Source organism: Mobula hypostoma, chromosome 25 (assembly GCF_963921235.1).
Source record: "Mobula hypostoma chromosome 25, sMobHyp1.1, whole genome shotgun sequence".
NCBI lineage: Eukaryota > Metazoa > Chordata > Chondrichthyes > Myliobatiformes > Myliobatidae > Mobula > Mobula hypostoma.
The window spans coordinates 14,713,596-14,741,558 of NC_086121.1; the positions used below are offsets into that span (position 1 = coordinate 14,713,596).

The window sequence follows — 27,963 nt, forward strand, 5'->3', positions numbered from 1 at the left end:
TTTTGAAAAGCGCTTAGTCTGTACGCCTGTCATTTTTACTCAAAACTGGCATTTTCAAAATTATCCGACGTAGTGTGGACGTAGCCTAAACTCAAGAGACTTGTGTGTGAAAATCCCAGGAGATCAACAGTTTCAGAGATACTCAATCCACCCCATATGACACCAACAATCATTAAAGGTCAAAGTCACCTTGATCACATTTCTTCTCCATTCTAATGTTTGTTCTGAAAAACGACTGAATCTTGTATCCATGTCTCAATGCTTTTATGAGTTGAGTTGCTGCCACACGATTGGCTGGTTAAACTTTTGTATTAATGAGGAGGTGTATAGATGTACCTAATAAAGTGGCCATTGAGTGTATAATGAGTGGTATGTAATACAGATCAGCGCAACAGTTTAAATGTATGCACTTGCACTAAGCGTACCCAGAAGCACTCTGACCTTATGCACACAAAACCATGATTTTGCTTACTCTCTTTCCTTTGTTAGCCCACCTCTTTAGTTCCTGCTTCTCTGCAAAGATTCAAAACACACTTATTATCAAAGAATGTATAAATTGTACACCTTGAGATTTGCCTGCTTACCAGCAGCCACAAAGCAAGAAACCCAAATAACCCGATTTTTAAAAAAAGAAAGCCGATACACCACTGCTCAGAGAAAGAGAAAAAAAACACAAATCATGCAAACAATAGATGCAAACCAACAGCATTCCAAACCAGACTGTGTCCCAGGTCCACTCCTGGAGCAGCCAGAATAGGCCCAAGCCTCAGTCCTAGTTCATCACACAAGCAGGGCAAAAACATGGAGCAGCCAGATCAGTTCACAGCCTCGAAACCACAGAGAAAGGATTGAACATGGTAGAGCGAGTGAAATCAATCTGACCCTCACCTCTGTTCCCAACACTCGGGCTTCCAGACTATCTGTGCCAGCGTTTAAATTGTCCAAGCACCAGGTAGTGCCTTGTTCTAGAATTCGGACCCCAGCGCCATGATACGCTTGAGCCGCCCAGCCTGAAGCCATTCTCAATCTCACCAGATCGGTTTGGCGCTTGGAGGAATTCAACCTCACACCTGGGTTAGGTGGACGGGCATCGAAACTCTTCCCATTGACTCCTCTCCAAATCATTCACTCCATCTCTGGCAGTGATATGAACTCTGTCTGCATCCCCAGCTTAAACATATTGTACCTTGCAATGGCCCAGCAAGGCTCATCCCCCTGAACCAACCTCACCTCCACCTGTCTCCTCACTGTCTGCAGTGATATTTCACCACAATTTGCTTCAAAAAAGATGTTATAAGTAATGTTTTTAGTCAAATCCCTTACCTTTCAATCTATCAGTAAGCTGTCATACACCTTTGGTAGCGTCATTGAAACATAGAAAACCTACGGTACAATACAGGCCCTTCGGCCCACAAAGCTGTGCCAAACATGTCCTTACCTTAGAACTACCTAGGCTTACCCATAGCCCTCTATTTTTCTAAGCTCCATGTAGCCATCCAGGAGTCTCTTTAAAGACCCTATTGTATCCGTCTCCACCAATGTTGCCGGCAGCCCACTGCACGCATTCACCACTCTCTGTATAAAACACTTACCCCTGACATCTCCTCTGTACCTGCTCCTAAGCACCTTAAAACTATGCCCTCTCGTGCTAGCCACTTCAGCCTTGGGGAAAAAAGCCTCTGACTATCCACAAGATCAATGCCTCTCATTGTCTTGTACACCTCTATCAGGTCACCTCTCATCCTCTGTCACTCCAAGGAGAAAAGGCCGCGTTCACTTAACCTATTCTCACAAGGCATGCTCCCCAATCCAGGCAACATACTTGTAAATCTCCTCTGCACCCCTTCTATGGTTTCCACGTCCTTCCTGTAGTGAGGAGACCAGAATTGAGCACAGTACGCCAAGTGGGGTCTGAGCAGGGTCCTGTATAGCTGCAACATTACCTCTCAGCTCTTAAACTCAATCCCACGATTAATGAAGGCCAATGCTCCGTATGCCTTCTTAACCACGGAGTCAAGCTGCGTAGCAGCTTTTAGTGTCCTATGGACTCGGACCCCGAGATCCCTCTGATCCTCCATACTGCCAAGAGTCTTACCATTAATACGATATTCTGCCATCATATTTGACCTACCAAAATGAACCACCTCACACTTATCTGGGTTGAACTCCATCTGTCACTTCTCAGCCCAATTTTGCATCTTATCAATGTCCCACTGTAACCTCTGACAGCCCTCCACACTATCCACAACACTCCCAACCTTTGTGTCATCAGCAAATTTACTAACCCATCCCTCCACTTCCTCATCCAGGTCAGTTATAAAAATCACAAAGAGTTGGGTTCCCAGAACAGATCCCTGAGGCACACCACTGGTCACCGGCCTCCATGCAGAATATGACCTGTCTACAACCGCTCTTTGCCTTCTGTGGGCAAGCCAGTTCTGGATCCACAAAGCAATGTCCCCTTGTATCCCATGCCTCCTTACTTTCTCAATAAGCCTTACATGGGGTACCTTATCAAATGCCTTGCTAAAATCTATATACACTGCTCTACCCTTACCAATGTGTTTAGTCAGATCCTCAAAAAATTTAATCAGGCTCGTAAGGTATGACCTGCCTTTGACAAAGACATGCTCAGTATTCCTAACCATATTATGCCTCTCCAAATGTTCATAAATCCTGCCTCTCAGGATCTTCTCCATCAACTTAGCAACTGCTGAAGTGAGATTTACTGGTCTATAATTTCCTGGGCTATTCTTGAATAAAGGAACAACATCCACAACTCTCCAATCTCCCGGAACCTCTCCCATCCTCATTGATGATGCAAAGATCATCGCTAGAGGCTCAGCAATCTCCTCCCTCGCTTCCCACGGTAGCCTGGGGTACATCCCGTCTGGTCCTGGTGACTTATCCAACTTGATGCTTTCCAAAAGCTCTAGCACATCCTCTTCCTTAATATCTACATGCTCAAGCTTTTCAGTCCGCTGCAAGTCATCCCTACAATCGCCAAGATCCTTTTCTGTAGTGAACTTAAACCAGACTCATTAATTCTGCCTCTCACCCTTAAATGCTTCATTCAGTCTCTCTCTTGCATTCCTATGTCTCAGCCTCTACCCTCTTCAGAATGAACAATGGAGGGTTGTGCAGATTAATATTTGGAATTTCTTTCATCAGGGTGCAGGGTAACCACAAAGTTTAAAAGGCTCATCTTCCTGAACTTGGTACAGAAGGAATTGTGAAGTTAAGGTAGCCAGAGTGCATTTGCTCAGAGCATTCAGTTCAGAGGTATAGTAGGAAGACAAGTTGGAGCTTGAATAGACTATTATGCAGATAGAATATTATGATCTAGTGATAGGCCAGGTATAAACTTTAAAAAGCTCTCTTGAGCCTCAAATGAACTTCCACCTTTCACCAAATTATGTTACTATATTTTGCTATTATCTGAATATCTAAATTTGATGATTCACTAATCTATAGTTGGGGTAATTAAATAAAAAATCTGACTTTCTGGTGCATCTTTAATGAACTGTTGAGTAAATGCGCCTTGGTGTAAGTGAGGCAAAACTACAGTAGCTTGGAATAGTTAAAAATCACCAGCATCTGGATTCTTGCTCACTATCTAGTGACTTTTAGTGTGTGAGTGTAGGTAAGAGATCTGGCTGCTAAGAAATCCATATGTGACAACTTTTGCACTCAATAAACTTCAAATATAAGAACGTCCAATTGAAACGAAAATGAAAAAAATCAAAGAATATAAAAGAAATAAAAATGACATTGAATAATTTTATTTTAAACTGATGAGTAAAATAATTGTGTGTTTCATCAAGTTATAATATTACATTTCTATAGGAGCACTCTGAACAGTTAAGAAATGCAATTCACTAAAACAGTGTTTACAGAAATGGTGATTATTTTCTGTTCATTGTTGTTTTCCTGACCAATGTTATTTTGAAGTCGTGAAATATTTGCTTTGGCGCAGAAACTTGTTCATGTGACCCATCCGGTGAATGAAGTGTAGGACATGCAGTGCCTATTAATGCAAACTGATTTTTGTAGTGCTTGACATTAATTCTGGGCCATTCAAAAATGGCATTTCCTGCAAACTCCTTTCCATGGCCTTTTCTACTTTGATGCAAGACGACAATGTTTTCCATTATTTTTATTGACTTATTTCACTGGTACATTGTGTTCCCACACTGATTTGCAGCCTTAACAAAGCATTGCACAGCTTAAATTGCAAGTTGTACAATCAGGTTCACTAAACAAGCTGACAATTTGCTAACCTGATCATCTTCTAACACCCTTCTGCTTCTGTGCAAGTGAAGGGTACTGGACATGGACAGTGATATCAAAAAGCATACAACAATTGTTTGACAACACATGGGTAAAAATCTAAGGTGTGTATGAGACCCACGTATGTGCCAAAGAAGGTCTCAACTGAAGGTTGAGACTTGCTTTGTTGTTAGTTAAGGAGCTCTAATCTAATCTGCCGCAACACCAAACTATAACTTACCAGTCTTGGATGTTTTCCTTGTGATCGCAAGACCCTATTGGACATTGGTAATGTAGAATACTGCAAGTCCAGTTCACTGTTTCATTGGCAAGACCAATGGCAGGGGAGCTTTGTTCAAAGTTCAAAGAAAACTTGTTATCAAAGTAAATATATGTCATGGTGTACAATCTTGAAGTTCATTTTCTTGTGGGCCCACTCAATAAATTAAATAACCATAATAGAATCAATGAAAGACTGTACCAAAAGGGTGGACAACCAGTGTACAAAAGACAACAGGCTGTGTAAATAAACAATAATCATAATAATAAATAGATAAGCAATAGATTTCAGGGACATAAGATGAAGAGTCCTTGAAATTGAGTCCATAGGTTGTGGGAACAGTTCAGTGATGGGGCAAGTGAAGTTATCCCTTCTGGTTCAAGAGCCTAGTGGTTGAGGGGTAATAACTCTTTCTGAACCTAGAAGTGTGAGTCCTGAGATTCCTGTACCTTCTTCCTGATGCTAGCTGCAAGAAAAGAATACGAGATGGGCGATATGGGTCCCTGATGATGGATGCTGCTTTTCTGTGATTATGCTCCATATAGATGTGTTCAATGGTGGGCAGGGCTTTACCCATGATGGACTGAACTATATCCACTACTTTTTGTAGGATTTTCTGTTTAAGTATATTAGTGCTTCCATACCAAGCTATGATGCGGCCAATCAATATTCTCTCTGCCACACATCTATAAAAGCTTGTCAAAGTTTTAGATGTTATGCCAAATCTTCACAAAGTAGGGGCACTGCCGTGCTTTCTTCGTATTGCACTTACAAGTTGCTGGTTCTCTCCACCTTTGATCTTCCCCCTTCCCCCCACCAATGAGGACTGGCTCATGTATCTCTTGTTTTCTCCTTGTGAAGTCAGTAATCAGCTCCTTGGCCTTGCGGACATTGAGTAAGAAGTTTTAAAAACGCAAACAACAGGAATTCTGCAGATGCTGGAAATTCAAGCAACACACATCAAAGTTGCTGGTGAACGCAGCAGGCCAGGCAGCATCTCTAGGAAGAGGTACAGTTGACGTTTCAGGCCGAGACCCTTCGTCAAGACTAACTGAAGGAAGAGTTAGTAAGAGATTTGAAAGTGGGAGGGGGAGGGGGAGATCCAAAATGATAGGAGAAGACAGGAGGGGGAGGGATGGAGCCAAGAGCTGGACAGGTGATTCTCACAATTCCTCCGTCTCCGCCGCATCTGCTCTCAGGATGAGGCTTTTCATTCCAGGACGAGGGAGATGTCCTCCTTTTTTAAAGAAAGGGGCTTCCCTTCCTCCACTATCAACTCTGCTCTCAAATGCATCTCCCCTATTTCACGCACATCTGCTCTCACTCCATCCTCCCGCCACCCCACTAGGAATAGGGTTCCCCTGGTCCTCACCTACCACCCCACCAGCCTCCGGGTCCAACATATTATTCTCCGTAACTTCCGCCACTTCCAACGGGATCCCACCACTAAGCACATCTTTCCCTCCCCCCCCCCCCGCTTTCCGCAGGGATCGCTCCCTACGTGACTCCCTTGTCCGTACGTCCCCCCCATCCCTCCCCACTGATCTCCCTCCTGGCACTTATCCTTATAAGCGGAACAAGTGCTACACATGCCCTTACACTTTCTCCCTTACCACCATTCAGGGCCCCAGACAGTCCTTCCAGGTGAGGCGACACTTCACCTGTGAGTCGGCTGGGGTGATATACTGCATCCAGTGCTCCCGATGTGGCCTTCTATATATTGGCGAGACCCAACGCAGACTGGGAGACCGCTTTGCTGAACACCTACGCTCTGTCCGCCAGAGAAAGCAGGATCTCCCAGTGGCCACACATTTTAATTCCACATCCCATTCCCATTCTGACATGTCTATCCACGGCCTCCTCTACTGTAAAGATGAAGCCACACTCAGGTTGGAGGAACAACACCTTATATTCCGTCTGGATAGCCTCCAACCTGATGGCAACATCGACTTCTCTAACTTCTGCTAATGCCCCACCTCCCCCTCGTACCCCATCCGTTAGTTATTTTTATACACACATTCTTTCTCTCCCTCTCCTTTTTCTCCCTCTGCCCCTCTGACTACACCCCTTGCCCATCCTCTGGGTCCCCCCCCCGCCTTGTCTTTCTCCCCGGACCTCCTGTCCCATGATCCTCTCATATCCCCTTTGCCAATCACCTGTCCAGCTCTTGGCTCCATCCCTCCCCCTCCTGTCTTCTCCTATCATTTTGGATCTCCCCCTCCCCCTCCCACTTTCAAATCTCTTACTAGCTCTTCCTTCAGTTAGTTCTGACGAAGGGTCCCGGTCTGAAACGTCGACTGTACCTCTTCCTAGAGATGCTGCCTGGCCTGCTGCGTTCACCAGCAACTTTGATGTGTGTTGCTTGAGTAAGAAGTTGTTGTTGTGGCGCCACTCAGCCAGATTTTCGATCTCTCTCCTATATACTGATTCATCACCACCTTGGGTTCAGCCTTTGACAGTGTTATCATCAACAAAATTAACTATGCGTTGGAGCTGTGCTTAGCCAAACAGTCATAAGTGTAAACTGAGTAGAGCAAGTATACACCTGTGCTGATGGAGATTGTGGAGGAGATGTTGTTGCCAATCGAACTGACTAAGATCTGCAAGTGAGGAAGTAGAGGATCCAATTGCACAAGGAAGTATTGAGGCCAAGGTCTTGAAGTGTATTGATTAGTTTTGAGGGAATGATAGTATTCAATGCCGAACTGTAGTCGATAAAGGGCATGCTGATGTATGTATCTTTGCTGTCTAGATGTTCTAGGATTGAGTGAAGAGCCAATGAAATGGCATCTGTTGTGCTAGTAGTCAAATTGGAGTGGATCCAAGTTGCTGCTCAGGCAGAAGTTGATATATTTCATCAACCTCTCAAAACATATCCTCACTGTGGATGTCGGTTCTACTGGACAACAGTCATTGAGGCAGGTTATCATGTCCTTCCTAGGCACTGGTATAATTGAAGCCTGTTCGAAGCAGGTGGTTACTTCACTGCCGAAGTGAGAGGTTGAAGTTCTCAGTGAACACTCCAGCCAGTTGATCAGCACAGGTCTTTAGTATTGAGCCAGGTACTCCATCTGGGCTGGATGCGTTCAGTGGGTTCAACCTCCTGAAGGATACCCTCACGTCAGCCTCAGAGACCGAATCACGGGATCATTAGAAGCTGTGAGAATTCTTAATGGTTCCTCCATGTTTTGTCAGTCAAAGCAAGCATAGAAGGCATTGAGCTCATCTGGAAGTGAAGCCCTGTTGTCACTTATATTGCCTGATTTGTGGCCTCGGTTGCTGGTGGACCAGGCCCTCACGCCATGAGGTAACCTGCTGCACCCTCCCAGGAGAGGAGATCAGAATCAGAATCAGGTTTATTATCACTGGCATGTGAAGTGTAATTTGTTAACTTAGCAGCAGCAGTTCAATGCAATATATAATCTAGCAGAGAAAATAATAATAATAATAAATAAAATAAAAATAATAATAAACAAGTAGATCAATTACGTATATTAAATAGATTTTTTAAAAACGTGCAAAAGCAGAAATACTGTATATTTTTTTTAAAAAGGTGAGGTAGTGTCCAAAGATTCAATGTCCATTTAGGAATCGGATGGCAGAGGGGAAGAAGCTGTTCCTGAATTGCTGAATGTGTGCCTTCAGGCTTCTGTACCTCCTACCTGATGGTAACAGTGAGAAAAGGGCATGCCCTGGGTGCTGGAGGTCCTTATAATGGACGCTGCCTTTCTGAGACACCACTCCCTAAAGATGTCCTGGGTACTTTGTAGGCTAGTACCCAAGATGGAGCTGACTAGATGCCAGAGGCTGTGTGCTACGGTAGGCATCCAGGCCTGGTTGGGGGCTGGCTCCTTTCGTCGGTACTGCTGTCCAGTGTTCTCTCAGTGTAAGACAAGCTAGATTGTCTTTGTCTGCTACTGCACTAACAGTTATCCCATGCCATCAATCTACAGGCCATGACATTCAGGGACTTGGGCTAAATAATATTTTTTGTGATTATATGTTTTTCTGCTATCATAATTATATGTGCTATATGTTCCTTGTGCTATGTGTGACTCTTGGTACTATGTTTTGCACCTTGGCCCTGGAGGAATACTGTTTCTTCGGCTGTATTCATGTGTATGGTTGAATAACAATTAAACTTCAACTTCACTTCATGTACTTCATCCACCTTCCAAACCTTTTCCCAACTCCTCCATTGCTCTTTTCCCAATGGTAAATCTCTCAAATGCTCTCAAAAGTCGACTTGCAGTCCTCTCGTATCTTGCTTGTTCCACTGTATCCACTCTCCATGTTGGTAGGGTTATACAGATAAAGGCTGTTCTTCCATAAATGTGCTGTGGGCCTGGCACAGGCTAAATTATTAGAAGCTTTATATCAATGAGCAAGCCAAGAGTCTCATTTAAAACATATACCATCGTTTAGACTTAATTGAATCGAGAGAGGTATTCACAGAAGTACTGAATTGTTACCCCATTTTGCAGAAGTGTGTATTCACTAAGTAATTCGGAGAATGTGGGGTTTGTTGTTAAGGGCAATTTTTATTGCCCACTCCTATTTGTTTTTGAGAAGTGGATAGTGAGGTGCTGCAGTCCACCTTGTGAAGATTTTCCCACAATATTCTTCCATAAGAAGTTCTAGGTATTACATCCAGTGAAGATGAAGGACCAGTGATTTAAATACAATTCAGGATGGTATGTGGATAATCAGCATTTCAGGTTGGAACCCTTCATATAGATGTGAGGCTTGCTAACACCACTCAGCACCATCTTGGGCAGGGCAGACTACTTGATGGGTACCTCGCTCACTAAACTAAGCATTCATTCCTTCCATCACAAATAATCGCTGCATACCAGCTGCAAAATGGTTTGTAATTACTCACCCAGGTATATCCTACAGTACCTCCTAGCCATGACCTCTACCAACCTGAATGACAAAGGGCACACCATCTTCTGCAGATGTACCTAATTTTGTCCATCCTTAAATACTGTAGAAACAGAACCATTCGTTCATCAGCATTGGTCTAAATCCTGAAATTCCCTAATTAATGCCTTTGTTGGAGTACCATCAGTACAAGTGCTACAATGGCTCAAGTAAGAGCTGATCTCAAAGGTAATTTGGTTTAAGCAGTGAATGCTGACATTGTCCCCATATGTAAGTGTCATTACAAAGACAGCAGCATCTCTACTTTCTTAGAAGTTTGCATAGATTGGCATTTCACCAAAATCTTTTGACAAAATTCTATACATGTACAGTGCAGAATATCCTAACTGGTTGCATCTTGGCCAGGTATGGAAATACCTATGTCCAGAAACAGAAAAGGCTACAGAAGGTGATGGACATAACCTAGTCCATCACAGGCAAAGCCATCCCCACCAATGTGTTTATTTACATGGAATATTCCCACAAGAAACAGCATGCTTCATCTTGGACTCCCACCATCTAGACCATGCCCTCTTCTCACCCCTACCATCAGGCAGGAGGTACAGAAGCTGAACCAGGTGGTCCCAGACCACCAGGTTCAGGAACAGTTATTACCCTACAATCATCAGGCTCCTGAACCAAAATGGATCATTTCAATTGCTACTGCTCCAAACTGATTTTACAACCTACAGACTCATCTTCAAGGATTTTTAACAATTCATGTTTTCAGTATTATTTTTTATTTACATAGTTTGTTTTTTGCACAATGTTTATTTATCAGTCTTTTATGTATAATTTTTCATAAATTCTACCGTATATTTTTCCTGTAAATGCCTGCAAGAAAATGAATCTCAAGGTAGCGGGGTCATCTATTGTATCCAGTGCTCCTGATGTGGCCTGCTTTGCATTGGTGAGTTGGGAGACCACTTTGTCAAGCACCTCTGCTCCATCCACCAAAAGCAGAATTTCCTGGTGGCCAACCATTTCAATTCCTGTCCCCATTCCCATTTCGACATTACCTCATGGCCTTGTTTTTTGCCACAATGAGGCCACACTGAGGGTGGAGGAGCAATATCATCTAGGTAGCCTCCAACCTGATGGCATGAACATCGATTTCTCCTTCCAGTATTTTTTTTTGCCCCCTCCCACTCTGGCCTCTTACCTCTTCTCCTCACCTGCCTATCACCTCTCACTGGTGCCCCTCCTTTTTCCCTTTCTCCCACAGTCCACTCTCCTCTCGTATCAGATTCCGTCCTGCCTAGCTCTTTACCTTTCCCACCCAACTGTCTTCACCTATCACCTTCTAGATTTTCCTCCTCCCCCTTCTCCCAACCTTTTTATTCTGGTGTCTTTCCCCCTTCCTTTCCAGTCCTGAAGAAGGGTAAGGAAAGTCTACTGTTTATTAATTTCCATAGATGCTGCCTGACCTGCTAGGTTCCCTCAGCATGTTGTGTGCGTTGCTCTGATTTCCAGCATCTGCAGAATCTCTTGTGTATATGGTAATGTATAAGTACTTTGATAAATAAGTTTACTTTGAACTGTGAACTTTGATGCCAGATCCCAAATAATAGATAGATTTTTTTTTAAAGTACAGGATGATCTGATGTTCTAGAGACTAGAGAAATGTGTTTGGCATGCGGATGGTAACAGATCTCTATCGACATTGACTTAAGAAAAACTAATCTCATGATAGGTTATTCTTCAGAGAACAGGAGATCAGCATGTAGTTTTTGGGGGAAGAAGATTCAGAAGCATGAACCTTGCTTCCGTCCTACCATATTTGCCTCCAGCTTTTTGAACCATAACTCCAGCTCATGCAACCCTCTCATGAGACCACTGTAAGAATGCCCACAACAAGGAGATAATAATTGCAGAAATGTTATAACACTTCTCCCAATATGTTTGAAACCCCTTTTCCCTTCTCCCCCTCCCTCACCCAACTTCCAGGTTGCGTAAGAAGTGCAGCGAAGTCAGTGAAATGTGGCTTCATCCTTGAAGATTACAGTTGCAGTGAGTAAAGTGCTATGAAACCTGGGCCAAAGAATTCCGTTCATTCATATGGACACTGTAGCACACCAATGAGCATTTTAATCGTTAGATATGGACTGCAAATTCCAGTATCACACAAGACCCATGACGTTACTGTGAGGTCACTGCACTGTGTCATTCAGGAACCAGGCCAGGTTGGGCAGAGCAAATACTGTACGCTGAGGTTCAGAGCCCAGGATTTAGTTAACAAAGAAAAATGGCCAAGAATGAAGCTTTATAAATAAAATTGGAGCCAGGGTATGAAGGGGTCTACTGGGGAGCTCGGCTTCAGGAGTTTGTTTTAGTATGAAAGCAGGATGTGGGGCCTGAACATTGGGTCTCAAAAACAAGATTAGGATCTTGGAAGCTTGAGAGTGAATCAGAGTTGGAACCAAGGTGTGACCCTGAGAGTGTTCATATGAAGATGGTAGGTTGAGGGTATCATCACTACAGGAGCGGCAGGATCACAGATTTAGGCTTGCCTTAACAGTGTCCTTATCCCATGCCATACTTGTGAAGAGCTGGTTGTCCTGAAGATGTGCAATGATAGTTGCTCCCAGGACATTGTGGATCTTTTCCTTAGTGGTGTTTCAAAAGGAGCATTGCCTGAAGGAATAATGTAATCTTGAGTGACAAAGTTTTGAAATTTATATCATGTGTGCATGAGTGCTTGTGCTAGTTTAACTTACAAGTGACCATTAAAGAATTATAACCATCTTTCACTTCAGAATAAAGTTGGTGTTCAATTGCATAATGCTTAAAAAAATGTTTTGACCAAATTTCTAGGTACTGGTTCCCTCTGAATGCCTCATGATATTTTCAAAAAAAAGAAACAATACCCAATTTCAGCTGCAGACTCTCCAAACAAAACCTGCATAATGAATGACATAATTCCATTATGTCCTACATATTAAGTGTCATTTCAAGCCTGAAAATGTTGGGTTGAATTTTGTAAATTGTCCAATTCATACAGAATTTGCATTTATATTATCCATGCATTAAACATTAAAATTCATTTGCTCAGCATTGAAAATCCTAGCAGTACATGAGTGAATTTCAAGCCTGTGAATATCCTTGCATTTTCCCTCATTATATTTATCTGCCAACTTCTTCCCCATTCTCTTCAACTATATACTGTCCTCCCAATAAGACTAATGACAGCTCACTTCCCGGTTAGTTTGTATCATCAATAAACTTGTCCATGTTACACTGTCTTTCGTCTCAGTTATTTAAATTGGTAAATTGGTTTATTATTGTGACAGGTACCAAGGTACAGTGAAAAGCTTTGTTTTGCATGCCATCGATACAGCTCATTTCATCTCATCAGTACATTGAGGTAGTACACGGAAAACAATAACAGAATGCAGAATCAAATTTTAAAGTGAAGTGCAGGTGGACATTGAGGTACAAGGCCATAACACAGTAGATTCTGTGGTCAAAAGTCCATCTTATCATACAAAGGACCATTCTGTCATCTTATAACAGCAAGAGAGAAACTGTTCTTGAACCTGTTGGTAAGTGCTTTCAGGCTTTTGATGGAAGAAGTGAGAAAATGTCCGGGTTAGGTGGGATCTTGAATATGTTGATTGCTTTACCAAGACAGTGAGAGAGTGTAGATTGAATCTGTGAAGAGGAAGCTAGATTCCATATGTGCTGAATTGTGTCCATAATTCTCTGCAGTTTCTTGCAGTCTCGGGCAGAGCAGTTGCCATACCAAGCTCTGATGCATTTGAATAGTGTACTTCCTATTTTCCATCTGTAAAGATTGGCAAGGGTTAAAGAGGATATCCCAAATTTCTTTCCCTACTGAGGAAGTAGAGACCTCCTTGGCTCTGGCAACTAAGTGTTGGACCAGGGCAGGCTATTAGTGATGTTCATCAGCAGGATCTTGAACCTCCTAAACCGCAGCATCTGCACCACCCTGTGATTGAAACTGATAGCAAAGTATTTTGTTTTACTGAGGGCCCTGTTCTGGTCTTTGCGATACCCCAGTAGCAATTAACTAGCTTCCTACTGTACCAGTGTTATCCTCAAATCCATAATCCCTTATTTTATAAAGCATACTTTCGTGTGATATCTTACCAGATGCCCTGAAGATCCAGAAGAATGATATCCATTTCCCTCTTATCTAAACTGCTGGTTTCATTCTCAAAAATTTATTACTGTACTTTTTATAAAGAGTTCTGTAGAATCTGGCCATTGATAGCAAAGCCAGCATTTATCCTCTGTCCCTAATTGCTCTTAAACAGAGGGTCATTTCAGAAAATGTTTGAAAGACAGCCATATTTGTCATGCATAACTCTCCTTGCATAAAATACTATTAGTTCTGACTACTTTTATTTGTATTACAATATTCTTAAAGGATTCCAGCATGGACGTTGAGCTAAATGGTTATGGTACCCTAGTTTCTGTTTCTCTCCGTTCTTAAATAACAGAGTTACAATTGCATATATTTATTCTTTTGTTCTAGAATCTAGGGAATTTTGGTGAACATTGCTAATGTATCCATTGTCTCTTTTAGAACCAAATATACAAACAAATCGTATAAATATATTTGTAATGCCATCTAATGACTTCTGATGGTGGAATCCCTGGTAGTGGAATTCTTTGTTGTGAGGCCACACCTTGGGGGGTTTGTTCAGGTGTGTGAGTGAGATTGGAAGCATGCAGGTGACATTGTGGGTTGGCAGCTAGATGTAATCCTGCTGGGCATGGCAAGTGCAATGCTTGAATGTGTTTGGCAAATAACCTAAATAGCTCTAAAAAGTATTTATTTCAATCCAGAATGACAATTTATATTTTGACCCTCCTGTTATTATTTTTCCATTTACATTAATAGAACTATTTTCCATCAGTTTTCAACTATAAGCTGAATACAGGAAGGTTCATGAACCAATAAAAGTTAGCAGCATAGCCAGTCAGCACTTTTAATGAAGTCAATAGTGGGACTACTACCTTGAACACAAATTGTGCTTAAGGGAGCTAAATCTGTGCTTCATTTCATGTGTATTAAAAAATAACAATCTACTCAGTGAAGTGAATACTGAGATAATATAGCAGGTGTATCATCTGTGGAGAGGAAGCACAACATGAGTCCAGTGCTGAGTTTTAAAACAAAGAAATGGACCAGTACCATTAAAGGCGAGCTGGTTAGAATTCAGAGCCAGCTTCTTCATGAGGCTGTAAGGTAAGTATGGCAAGGTTTGTAAACTTTGGAGGACACAAAATATTGTAAGTTTAGTTAAAAGAAGGAAAAAGGGAAGCATATGTAATGTTTGGGAAGCTGAAATCAGACAAGGCTCTTGAAAGATTTAAAAGGAAGCAGGAAAGAAAGTAAACAAGCAGGGCTCAAAGGGGCTATGGAATGTTCTTGGCAAGTAAGATCAAGAAGAATCCCAAGGAATTTTATATGTCTATTAGCAGCAAGAGGGGGCTGTGGAAAGGGTAGGTCCACTCACTGAAAAAGGAAAGAATTTATGCGTGCAACCAGGGGAAGTGGGTGAGATCTGAAATGAGTACTTCCCATTGAAGAGCATGGATGATGGTGAGGTCAAGGAAGGCTATGTTAAGGTACTAGGGTAGGTTGATATTAAGAAGGACATGATGTGGTGTCTCTTGAAAAAGACAAGTGGGTTAATGCCTTAGGCCGGATGGAATCTATCCCAGTACATGGAGGGAAGCAAATGAGAAGATTGCTGGGACCTTGACTGGGATATTTGTATATAGTTACAAGGTCCCAGAAGACTGGAAAGTTGCAAATCCTACTCTTTTGTTTAGGAAGGTCAACAGAGATAATACACAAAATTTTAGGACAGTAAGCCTTACATCAGTGATAGGGAAATTATTGGAGTAGATTCCTAGGAACATGATTACTCATTTGAGAAATGTCCAGGGTCACATCTAGCTCCTAGCCCTTGATGTCACTTCCAATGAGTTACCAATTAGAAAGGCCAAGATTCACTGCCCCTACATTGTACTATGTTTATCCAGAACTTCCAGGCCAGTGTATGTGAATAACCAAAGAAATGTTGAGCATGTCCTCCTGAATGTCTTCTTGGATAAATTCAAATCATTAGGACATATGTGAACACACCTTAAATCAAAAAAAGATTAATGTGGTTCTAATGCTTAAATCATATTAGTTCCCACATCATGTATGAGAATTATATTCTATATACTTAATAAAACAGGAGTGAAAAGTGTGTTTCATTGACTTGATATGTTCCTGACCTTGTACAGTATTCATTAGCAGTTATGGAGCAGTATACTGTATTCTTGCAAGCATCATGAAGGGGAGAACTAAGCTTTTATTGTATTTGTATCAAAATTACCATGACAACACTTGTGCTGCTGGGATACCAGTAATTTACAATTTTTGACTGCCAAAACCTGTGACGTACAGTATGTTGTTACACTGGATCCATCTCCATGCATCCTAATTAATCTTACACAAACTAGAAGGGTTTGGGAATCTACTTTTGAGTATATTGCAATGTAATGAACTTGACAATTGTTGTGAACCAAAACAAAAGAACAAATCAGCATGCCTTGTTAATTTGTTAGTCTGCTTTCCCGGAAAAATGATTGCAGTTGATTTTAAACCCACTTTGCATTTTGGATTTTCAAAATATGCTGAGAACTTGCAGAATTTTTTTTGACAATTTGATATAGAGTCATCATCACATAGCCCAGAAACAGGCCCTTCACCTCCCCCCCCCCCAGTCAATGTTGACCAAAATTCAAATCTAAGATGGTCCTATTTGACAGCATTTGGCAGAGTTCCCTTTAAACTTTTCCAATCTGTGTATCTGGCCAAGTACCTTTTAAATTTTAAAAATGGCCTCTCTCAACCACTTCTTCTGACAGCTCATTCCTTATACTCTCAACTCTGGGTGGAAATTGTGGTAAGCCATATATATGTGTTGTAACTGGGTTAACTGTCTGGACACGCCCCTCTGCTGACTGCCCCTGTGGCTCCTCCCACAGACCCCCGAATAAAGGCAACTTCGCCCTGCTCCGCCCCCTCAGACCAGGGGCAGACACTCAGCATGGAGGTCACGTCTTACTGCGAATAAAAGCCTTTCAGTATTTACCCTACTTCAGTCTTTTGGAAATATTGAAGGAGCTTCAGAAATAACTGCCCCTCAGGTTTCTATTACACCTTTCTCTTCTCACAAACCTTTGCCACTAGTGCTTGATTCTCCAGTCCTGTGAAACAGACTGTGAGCCTTCATCATATCTATTCTCCTCATGATTTTATACACCTGTATAAAATCACCACTCATTCTTCTACACTCCAGTAAAAAAAATGGTCCCAGTTTGCTCAATCTTTCTCCGTTACTCAGTCCCTATAGAACAGGCAACATCCTCATTTCAGCTTCATAGCATCTTTCCTATAGCAGAGTGAGTATGACAAAGACAGTCTCACTAACATTTTGTACAATTGCATCATAACATCCCAGCTTCCATAATACCATAACTGATAAGCCCAGTGTGCCAAAAGCCTTCTTCACCACCCTCACTGCCCATGATGCTACTTTCAGGGAACCATGTACTTGTACTCTGAAGTCCTTTAGTTCAACAACACTCCCCAGGCTCTACAGTTCACTGTGAAAAGAGTGCAAGAAGGAAATAGGAGCTTAGTAAAATGGTGTCACAACAGCAACCTTAACCTCAACATAAGCAAAACAAAAGCGCTGGTTATTGACTTCAGAAAGGTAGGTGTTACACTTGCTGTTTGCTTCAACAGTGTTAAGGCTAAGAGGGTTGAAAGTTTCGATTTCCTAGGAACGAACATCACAGATGAAGCCTCACTTTAAGTATTGAGAGCAAATTTGGGCCCCTTATCTTAGAAAGGGTGTGCTGCAACTGGAGAGGGTTCAAAGGAGGTTCATGAAAATGATTCCAGGATTGAATGGCTTGTCAAATGGAGAGCGTTTGATGTCTCTGAGCCTTTATTCACTGGAGTTCAGAAGAATGAGGGGTGACCTCATTAAAATCTATCGAATGGTGAAAGGCCTTGATAGAGTGGATGGGAGAGGATGTTTCCTATGGTGGGAGAGGACACAGTCTCAGAATAGAGGGGCGTCCTTTTAGAACGAAGATGAAGGGGAATTTCTTTAGCCATGAGTGGTGAATCGGTGGAATTCGTTGCCATAGGCAGCTGTGGAGGCCAAGTCTTTATGTATATTTAAGGCAGAGGTTGATAGATTCTTGATTGGTCAGGGCATGAAGGGAAATGACAAGAAGGCAGGAGGTTGGAGCTGAGAGGAGAATTGGATCAGCCATGGTGAAATGGCAGTGCAGACTCAGTGGGCCAAATGGCCTAATTCTGGTATAACTTATGGTCTTATGGTCTAAAAAGTCAGGATTGAATTTATCAGGTATGAGTGGCATACATCTGGCATAAAATGCAGGAACTAATCATCACCAGCTCTTCACTTGAATGGAATAATTCTAGTACTATGTTATTACAGTATGTTTAATTGTACCCTTCAGCATCTGATTTAGAATCTGTGTCATATTTGATGATGTACTCAAGCTCAAACATCTTATCCAATCCAACATATTTTTTCAATGCCTTTTTAAAGCTCCTGATGTTTGCCAGACACACATTCCAGGTTATCCATTATCTCCTTCATATCATGTTGCTCATTCCCATCCCTCCTGGTTTTGCATCCCCAGTACATAAATTCAGAAATTGTTAATCCTTCGCTGCCATCTTGCGCCTGCAACCTGTTTCATTTCTACTTCTCAATCCATGCACTTTGCTGCTCTGATTCTGATTTATTTAATATTTTTGTCTTCTCCACCAGCGGCATTGCTGTCAGCAGGCTTGACCCTGTGCAACGAAAACTAAGTGACCTGTCTACTTTTCTGTCTACTTTTACAAGCCTGCTTAAACCTGTTTGACCAGCCTTGCTTTGTCATCTTACTAGTTCTTCCATTACAGTTCAGTATCTACATTTGTTCTATGAAGTGCAGTGGAATGTTTCGTGAAAATAATTTTTAAAAGTACAGGTATACAAAAGGCAAACTACCATTTAACTGAGTAGCAAAGTGCAGGTACTGGACTGCCTTCATACAATGCTATTGACGATTGCATCCTCCAAACCTTCGTTTTCATTGTAACATTCAAGGTGATTGTTGATAACTTGCTGAAGCAGTGAAGTCATTTCCTTTTCACTCCCAGCCGTTTCTGGCATCTCCAAGCCCTAATGCTTGAAACCACAGTGAGCAAAACGGTTCTGAATTGCCTTACTGCTTATTTCTTGCCAACTATCAGTGACAGAAAAAAATCATTGCTTTTGAACATAACACGTGCACATGACTGTTTTCTAATCCTATTTTCTTGATTAGCTTTTGTTCTTGTTGTCCCAAATAAGCAGCTGCCCCAATTAACTAATGGCCCAATTTAACTGGAATGCACTGTATTTATATATCCTCACTGAGTAAATTCTCACAATCTTAAAGATATTAATATGAAGCCTGAAATATTAAATGAAACAGAAAAAAAATTGAATGCTTTGATTTTTTTTATATAAAACCATAGTTGCTGAGTACGTTCTGTTCTTACTACCTGTAATTACAATAAAGCCCAAATAATCTAGCATTTGATGGTCTAGAAATCCTGATCGTTCTGCATTTGGCTAATAGGTCTGGATTGTGAGCTAGGTATCCAGAGTGCAAGTAGGATAAGTAATTGGAGCCTGTGTCCAAGTCTGAAACTAAGAGGTCAGGAATACTGGGAGGTTTGCAGCCAGAACTGGAATGTGGAGTGGTCATATATTTTCTGCTACCCTTAAACTCGCTGGAAAGTACATTATACTACTTTGTGACATGTAAAGAAATGAATTATGAGTATGTTATAGGAGTAGCATCTAGTAGTTTGGAAAATTGCCAATCTGACACCCTCTAAGTCCTAAGCTCTTTAAACCACTGCTCATGAGTGCCAGAAGGACTAGGTGACCCTTTACAGGGTGATTGGAGCTTAGCAAGTACAACCAGAATCAAAATCAGGTTTATTATCACTGACATAGGTCATCAAATTCTTTGTTGAAGTATATTAGAGTATCAGAAATTTGCCAAATTCTCCTTGTTTCAGTGACATTGGGTACAGATATTTCTGTGGGACTTGAAAGCTGCTGTTGAATGCTGTGACTGTACATATTCTCAGGAGAAACCAGTAATATACCACCCGGGTATAATAAGAAAGCCAACTGCACACAATGCAAGCTAAACTGTGGAAGCATTAAAAGGGACCAGGACTTGACTACAGTTCCATTTATGATGTGTGTGATAGGAGAACTGTAATGGCAAGGGGAAAAATTCCAGTTACTTAGAAAATGTCTTAAATCTTCCTGAAAATATTTTTGGTTTAAAAGTGGAATGGATACATTTATTATTGCTGTGAGTTTGTAGATAGATGTTGGTGCATGAATGAAGTGCATCTTTGCTTTTATAGTGCTTTTCTGTTAATGCCTATAACAGTTGAATAAGTGATAGAAGTGATGCACTCTGCACCACTGAGATAACTGAAGAAATAAATTACACTTAGTAATAACTTACAGCATGGAAGGTGCATTTTGTAAAAGATCAGTCCATTTAATTCCATGGAAACCATGAGCTAGCATTAACAGTGAAGGCTACTGTGGCATCTTAATTTGGTTGTGGTTTTATTTCTTCTGGTATTCTTTGCAAATGCAGAAATAGGTGTATATAATAGCAACACACATCAAAGTTGCTGGTGAACGCAGCAGGCCAGGCAGCATCTGTAGGAAGAGGTGCAGTCGACGTTTCAGGCCGAGACCCTTCGTCAGGACTAACTCCGTATATAATATTTAATTTTTGTATAAATTCATCGTGTAATCTTCAAGTTTTTTTTGCAAAGTAAGTTTCATTTTTATCTGATCACTACTTCTTTCACTCTATGAAATTTGTCCATTTCTAATGTGCATTGGTGCTGAAATTGATGGCACTCCAAGCTCTTTGATACTGTATATATACATATTTGATAGGCATGGTTTGGGGTATTCCTCTTTATCTCTAGTTTGATATTGGTTTGAAAGTTTGCTCAAAGTAGTCTTAATTCCCATTAGCTGTGGATCCACAGTGCAAAATAATGAATAAGCTGACAAATTTCGGAGGATTTTGAGTAGACTTTACAATATGCTATCTCTAACAGGAAGACAGAGAATAAATTTCCAGTATGATAGAGATAATGGAGGAAAGGAGAAAGGTGGAAGTAAACTGCAGGAAAACATTTAAATCTTTCAAAGACAGTGAGCTCAACCTCACATCAAACTGAATGCTGTTGCAAAAGTTAATATATTAAATAATATAAATTTCTGAGACTGAGGTAGCAGCTGCATTTCAATCTCAAGAACTCTGCTGTTTTTCACAAAGATTCTAGAATTTCGGAATTAATATTTTCCATTCTTCAATTTGATGTCAATAATTTATTTGCCAAAATATATCTGTAAACAACTCTAAACTGATTACTTTCAGATCAAGACAAATAGATAACAGGTCAATTTTGTTACGTGGTGAGGAGATTCCAAGTAAAACACTACAATAGTATTCCACATTTATGTTTAAAAATTCAATATATTATACAACTTGCACAGTGCACATTGAATACTTGCTTTTCAACAAAGTAGTTTCCAAGTGGTATAGTGCACAGCAACATGAAGAAATGTGTTATTAAATTGCAATGTAGGCACATCAGAGAGCGGTGACACCCAGACTGCTTAACGAGTCAAAGATGGCAGACAACATCGAAAAAGTTCAAAAAACACAGTTCAAAAATAGCTCTGATTTTGAAAGCATATTAACTATTTTTGTTTATAAGTTTTTATTTGCACACAAAATAGCTAATAGTCCTAAAGGGAAATAATCTTTGGATGGAAGGGACACTGAAACATCTGAACTACAAATGAACAATGACAATGTCTCTAATGAATCTGTAACTCATCATGGTAAAAGAAAATCTCTTGCTAATCCCAACTAAGACTTGCCAGTAAGAGCGCCAAGAACCACAAAGCTGCAAGACTAGATGATGAATAACTGTAGTTTTCAAAGTTGGGATAGAAGAACTAGTACTGAAGCTGAAAACTTAATTTTGCAAACATGAAATTATAAGGAGATTCCAGGGACTTGAGGAATGCCAATGTCGTTACTCTCTAAAGCAGAGAAAAGTTTGTGCTTGGAAATTTCTTAATATATCAGCCCTTCATGCTACTAAAGAAATTCTTCTAGAATCCCATTGTGTGTTTCAACCATCATCCTGTGTAATAAATGTATTTTTGTACCTTTTAAAAGGAAAATTAAAAGATGCAAAATTTAAGGACGTTATTTGAGCAGGAAATTGCTGTGGTGAATGCAGGCTGTTTGCAGCTAGTGCACAAGCATGTGAATCCCAACCTTGCCGGAAGATTTGGAATGGCTTATCCATTTATGTCGGGGAGTCGGTTATAGATTGTGCAGCTAGTTACATCAGGAACAGGATTCTTAATGCCAGTTATTTCAGTGAGGATTTGCAGGGCCAGGGAAAAAAAAACAAATGGTTCCTTTTTTAACTTTTTATTTTCTAATTTTTCCAAGTGTTTTATCCATGTATTTTAAATACTTGCTATAATTGTTGGAACATAAATTTATTTTTTACAGAGTCATGTAGCAGTACTGTATGGACACAGGCCCTTCAGTTGAATCAGTTCATGCTGACCAAATATACTTAAGTTATACTTAAATATATAATCCTTACAGTTTTGACAGCTGTCAAAGCCAATGATGGAACTTTCCACTGCCAAACCTTCTGGAGAGGAAATTCTTAACTGTGCGGCTTGTGCTGCTCTACTGTCTGTCATGCTTTGTGCAAGCAAAATGGGCCCTATACATCCTCACAAGTATGGGTGTGAAGTAACAATAGGATGCGATTGATGGCAGTCAGCCTATGCCAGCAAGAACCGTTCCAATAAAACACTGAACAATAAATAGTCTACTGTTTGACAGCTATCTCAGTACTTATATGTGCAATATCAGTTGCTTTATGTTCTATAACAGCTACTGATCAATTCTGGGCATTTGTCTACTGCTGTCTTCAACCTAAAGCAAGAGGCAGAATTTCATTTTTGCAATGTTACACATAATGTGTGATTTTTAGATATATTGTTAAACGACAAATTTAGTTTTGTTTGATAAACAGTTGGAATATTGGTTAGACACACCTGATGGCCCTCGCCTTTTCTCATTGTTGGCCTTTTACTGTTCTTTTTTCTCATGGTGAGGATACAAATTGTTTGCAAGTACTACTGTGAGTAAACTTCAGAATGCTATTTAGTCTGCTGGAAATGACAATGTAAGTTGTATATTTTGAAATAAATTGTTCTACCTTCCTCTAATCTATGCATAACTTAGCAGAGTTAGACTTAACTCCTTATTTTCTTTCCTCAGTTGGAGAAGAAGCAGGTGACTCCTCCATTTAAGCCACAGATCACTGATGATTATGGTTTGGAAAACTTTGACACTCAGTTTACAAGTGAACCTGTTCAGCTCACACCAGATGATGAGTGAGTATATTGATTTGTATATTTTGTAGATTTTAAATTCTGGTCATGATTTATTAGTTTTTGAAGTTATAATTTTGCATGTATTTTACTAGAAATTAACTTGACTTGTATCTTGAGTCAAAGTTAACAACTTTAGTTCATACTGTTTCCAGAATAAATAAATTTTACAAAACTTAAGATGAATCTGGTTTTATGTTGGTAGAGTATATAAATGAAAATACATTTTTTAAAATGCCAGTGATTAAAATAATTCTGTTCAGCTGCATACAATTCTTATTTAGGCAATTTCTTTGTATAGGAATGTGTGTAACCTGCTGTTTGGAGCATATAGTATAATTTACTTTCAGCTTCAGCACTGACATCTAATATTTCACTTCAGATGTTCAAATAAATTATATATTATGTCTTCCGCAGCATCACTCCCCAACAAAGTCGATACACATTAACAATTTACATACACAGATACAAGATCTTCAAGGGCTTATTATTGTATTAAAAGTGGTCTGAGGCTTCTTTAACTTTGGAGCACTCATAATGCAATTTAATGCATTAATTTAAATTTTTAAATCTCACTAAACTATAGATACAGTAAATGATAGTTATTTGACCCTGTAACGTCTTGTTCAAGTTGAAAACTTTGCTGCCAGAAATATGTTAATTTCCAGTACAGCAGAAGCAGCTACAGAAAAATGTAGTAGTTACCTTGCCAACTACAGCATCTGCAGGCCAATAAAATGGGTGAAACCACCCATTTTAGACATTGTTCGAATGATTGCCTCATCTCCGTATTGCTTTATTGCCTTTCTTGTGAAGTATTGAATTGGTGTAACAGCCAAGGTGTGGTGCACGCTACAGGAAATCAACATGAATATTAACGAACAAAAATTGAAGCTAAGCCCCTTGAAGAAATATTAGAGTAGATTAGGAAACTATTGACTGGGCAGTTAGAATATCAATAATGTCTTAAAAGAAGCAAACATCCCGTCCTGCAAAAACTCATTTCAGGTAGGTAGCACCACCATTTCAGGGAGGTAGCACCCCCGCCCCCCGCAACCCCATATCCTTCACCCCTCGTTGACCTCCAAGGGTGTATATAATACTTTGTTTAGTGATTTTGTCTAATCCGTAAACCAAGTTGGGTATATGCAGTAAATGTGACATTAAAATATGTACTTGTATTGTATTATCATGTTTATTCTATTACAACTTTAAGCAAGTCTACAAGGAGTTTGGCCTCATCACGTAGGACATCAATAGCGTAGCTCCTTGGCAGCTAGCCAGCTAGTTTAAATCAGGGGTCCCCATCCTGTTTTGCACCGTGGACCGGTTTAATATTGACAATATTCTTGCGGACTGGCCAACCCCGGGGGTGGGGTGGTGGTGGGGTGTTAAACGCGACCGGAATATAGGTCATCAACTACAACTCAGTTATAAGTAGCTAATACACTCAATTTCATTTCTAAAGGGGATTATCTAACGAATTTAATATTAAACTCACAGCGCATATTTTCCTCACATGAATATAGTGATAAGTCAATTATAACAGTGGTCCCAAACCTCCGGGCCGCGAAGAGTGCAGCCGTAGCCAGAATACACCCAGCACATCTTTAAGAAAAAAGCCAAAATAAACAAGCTAATTGATTAGGTGCCGCCCGGCATGTAAATGTCGGCCCAGATCAGAGACGACGAAATCTGCAATAGCCTCTGATCTGGGCTGACATTTACGTGCCGGGCAGCACCTAATTATTTATTTCGGCTTTTTTCTTAAAGATATGCTGTGTGCGTTCCGGACTTATAAGTCACTTATAAGTCAATAGCATCATAACATTTTAAGTAACGTTTGGATATTAAACACACAGCACATATTTTTCTCGTATGAACATATAAAATCATTGCAACACACTAATATCGCTGAATCAGTGGGAGCCCTGGGCCTGTTTTCCTGCAACAACACAGTCCTATCGAGGGGTGATTCGAGACAGCGATACTTGAAGGGGTTTCCAGTCTATTCCGCAATGTAGTTTTCGCTGCATTCATTGCAGAAAACTCTGTTTCGCAGTGATATGATGTTGAAAATGGAAGCAATGTTTTCAGTACTTTCGTGGCTACCTCAGGATATTCAGCCTTGACTTTGATCCAGAATGCCGGCAGAGATGTTATGTCAAACATACTTTTCAGCCCACCGTCATTTGCAAGCTCAAGGAGTTGATCTTCTTCACGCGCTGACATGGATGATTCACCGGGGACATTCACAAATGGATCACAGACCCATTCCTTTGCACATCTTGGGTCACTGATGACCTTGTGTGCATTCAAGTTCAACAGTGCGTGACAGGGAATCAGGAAAAGTGCAGCTGACTCATATTGTTTCATATCGCCAAATTATATTGTTTCCTTGTGGCCCGGTGGTTGGGGACCACTCTTAGCACAAAGAGAAACCAATCAGGATGCTCGCTCTCCCTCTCCCTCTCCCGCTCAAAAAAATCTGTTTCCGGGCATCAGAGAGCCACTATCGATATGCGGGAGACTCCCGGAACTTCCGGGAGAGGTTGGATGTCTGAAGAAGGAAAACAAGAGGTTGAGTGTTGAGGACATTTTGGGAAAGAATCAGAAACGAGAGAATCTGCAGGTGCTGGAAATCTAAGCAACACACACGAAATATCCTGCTGAAGGGTCTTGGTCCAAGATGTTGACTGGAGTTTTTTCCATAGATGCTGCCTGGCCTGTTGAGTTCCTCCACCATTTTGTGTGGGTTGCTTGGGAAAGAATTCCACATTTTTGTTGCTTAGCAGCTAAAAACATTGATACAGTGTAAGATTCAGAAAAAGTGTTCCAGTGTCAGAGTCAGTGTTGCACTGAGACCCTGGAGAGTGATATGGCTGGAGATCACAAAAAATCTCTTTCAACCGCAGGGAGCAGGCTTAAAGTAATTGGATGGTAGATTAGAAAGGAGATGAGGAGGACCGGTCGCCCAGAAGGTGGTAAATTTGGAGGCAGAATCTCCCATCACATTTCAATAATACTTGTGTGTGTACTTTTAGAGCTATTAGATGCGGACTGAGTATTGATAGGTTGGACCCCACATGAGTCATCTGTTGTCGGCCCCCAACCAACACATATTCCACTCTCCCCTCCTACCCCTCCTCACAGTCCCCCAACCTGCTGTCATGACTACACCCCTTCTCCACACGAAACCACCACGGTGGGCTTCACAGCTGAACAGGTGAGAAGACAGCTGAAACGTCTCAACCCAAGCAAGGCTGCAGGACCGGATGGTGTCAGTACCAGGGTGCTCAAAGCCTGTGCCCCTCAGCTATGTGGAGTACTTCGCCATGTCTTCAACCTGAACCTGAGGCCCCGGAGGGTTCCTGTGCTGTGGAAGACGTCCTGCCTCGTCCCTGTGCCGAAGTCGCTGTGCCCCAGTGGCCTCAATGACTACAGACCGGTGGCATTGACCTCCCACATCATGAAGACCCTGGAGAGACTTGTTCTGGAGCTGCTCCGGCCTATGGTCAGGCCACACTTAGATCCCCTCCAGTTCGCCTACCAGCCCCGACTAGGAGTTGAGGATGCCATCGTCTACCTGCTGAACCGTGTCTACGCCCACCTGGACAAGCCAGCGAGCACTGTGAGGGTCATGTTTTTTGACTTCTCCAGTGCGTTCAACACAATCCACCCTGCTCTGCTGGGGGAGAAGCTGACAGCAATGCAGGTGGATGCTTTCCTGGTGTCATGGATTTTTGATTACCTGACTGGCAGACCACAGTACATGTGCTTGCAACCCTGTGTGTCCAACAGAGTGAACAGCAGCACTGGGGCTCCACAGGGGACTGTCTTGTCTCCCTTTCTCTTCACCATTTACACCTCGGACTTCAACTACTGCACAGAGTCTTGTCATCTTCAGAAGTTTTCTGATGACTCTGCCATAGTTGGATGCATCAGCAAGGGAGATGAGGCTGAGTACAGGGCTACGGTAGGAAACTTTGTCACATGGTGTGAGCAGAATTATCTGCAGCTTAATGTGAAAAAGACTAAGGAGCTGGTGGTAGACCTGAGGAGAGCTAAGGTACCGGTGACCCCTGTTTCCATCCAGGGGGTCAGTGTGGACATGGTGGAGGATTACAAATACCTGGGGATACGAATTGACAATAAACTGGACTGGTCAAAGAACAGAGGCTGCCTACAAGAAGGGTCAGAGCCGTCTCTATTTCCTGAGGAGACTGAGGTCCTTTAACATCTGCCGGATGATGCTGAGGATGTTCTACGAGTCTGTGGTGGCCAGTGCTATCATGTTTGCTGTTGTGTGCTGGGGCAGCAGGTTGAGGGTAGCAGACACCAACAGAATCAACAAACTCATTCGTAAGGCCAGTGATGTTGTGGGGATGGAACTGGACTCTCTGACGGTGGTGTCTGAAAAGAGGATACTGTCCAAGTTGCATGCCATCTTGGTCAATGTCTCCCATCCACTGCATAATGTACTGGTTGGGCACAGGAGTACATTCGGCCAGAGACTCATTCCACCGAGATGCAACACAGAGCGTCATAGGAAATCATTCCTGCCTGTGGCCATCAAACTTTACAACTCCTCCCTTGGAGGGTCAGACACCCTGAGCCGATAGGCTGGTCCTGGACTTATTTCCTGGCATAAGTTACATATTACTATTTAACTATTTATGGTTTTATTACTATTTATTATTTATGGTGCAACTGTAACAAAAACCCTATTTACTTTGGTAGTTCTTTTTCAAATAATAGGATGAGTTGAATGGTGCACTGTGTTGCAATTTTCAGTGGTTCTATTATTTCATATTTGCACTAATCCAGTTAGAAAACTGAGTTAGTATTTCAATGCCAATGGGTTTTTGATTTGCACTTTGTATGTTTTTTTAACTTCTT

At 41.3% G+C, this 27,963-nt stretch overlaps 1 protein-coding gene across 2 annotated transcripts in view; it reads left to right on the plus strand.

Moving 5' to 3' along the window:
* The window catches only part of prkcz (protein kinase C, zeta), a 395,150-nt gene that overhangs the window by 329,061 nt on the left and 38,126 nt on the right, over nucleotides 1-27,963 (plus strand). For both annotated transcript variants that reach the window (XM_063033456.1, XM_063033457.1), the window contains one exon: nucleotides 22,952-23,067. In XM_063033456.1, the coding sequence (XP_062889526.1) occupies nucleotides 22,952-23,067 (116 nt within the window). The remainder of the gene's footprint in view (nucleotides 1-22,951; nucleotides 23,068-27,963) is intronic.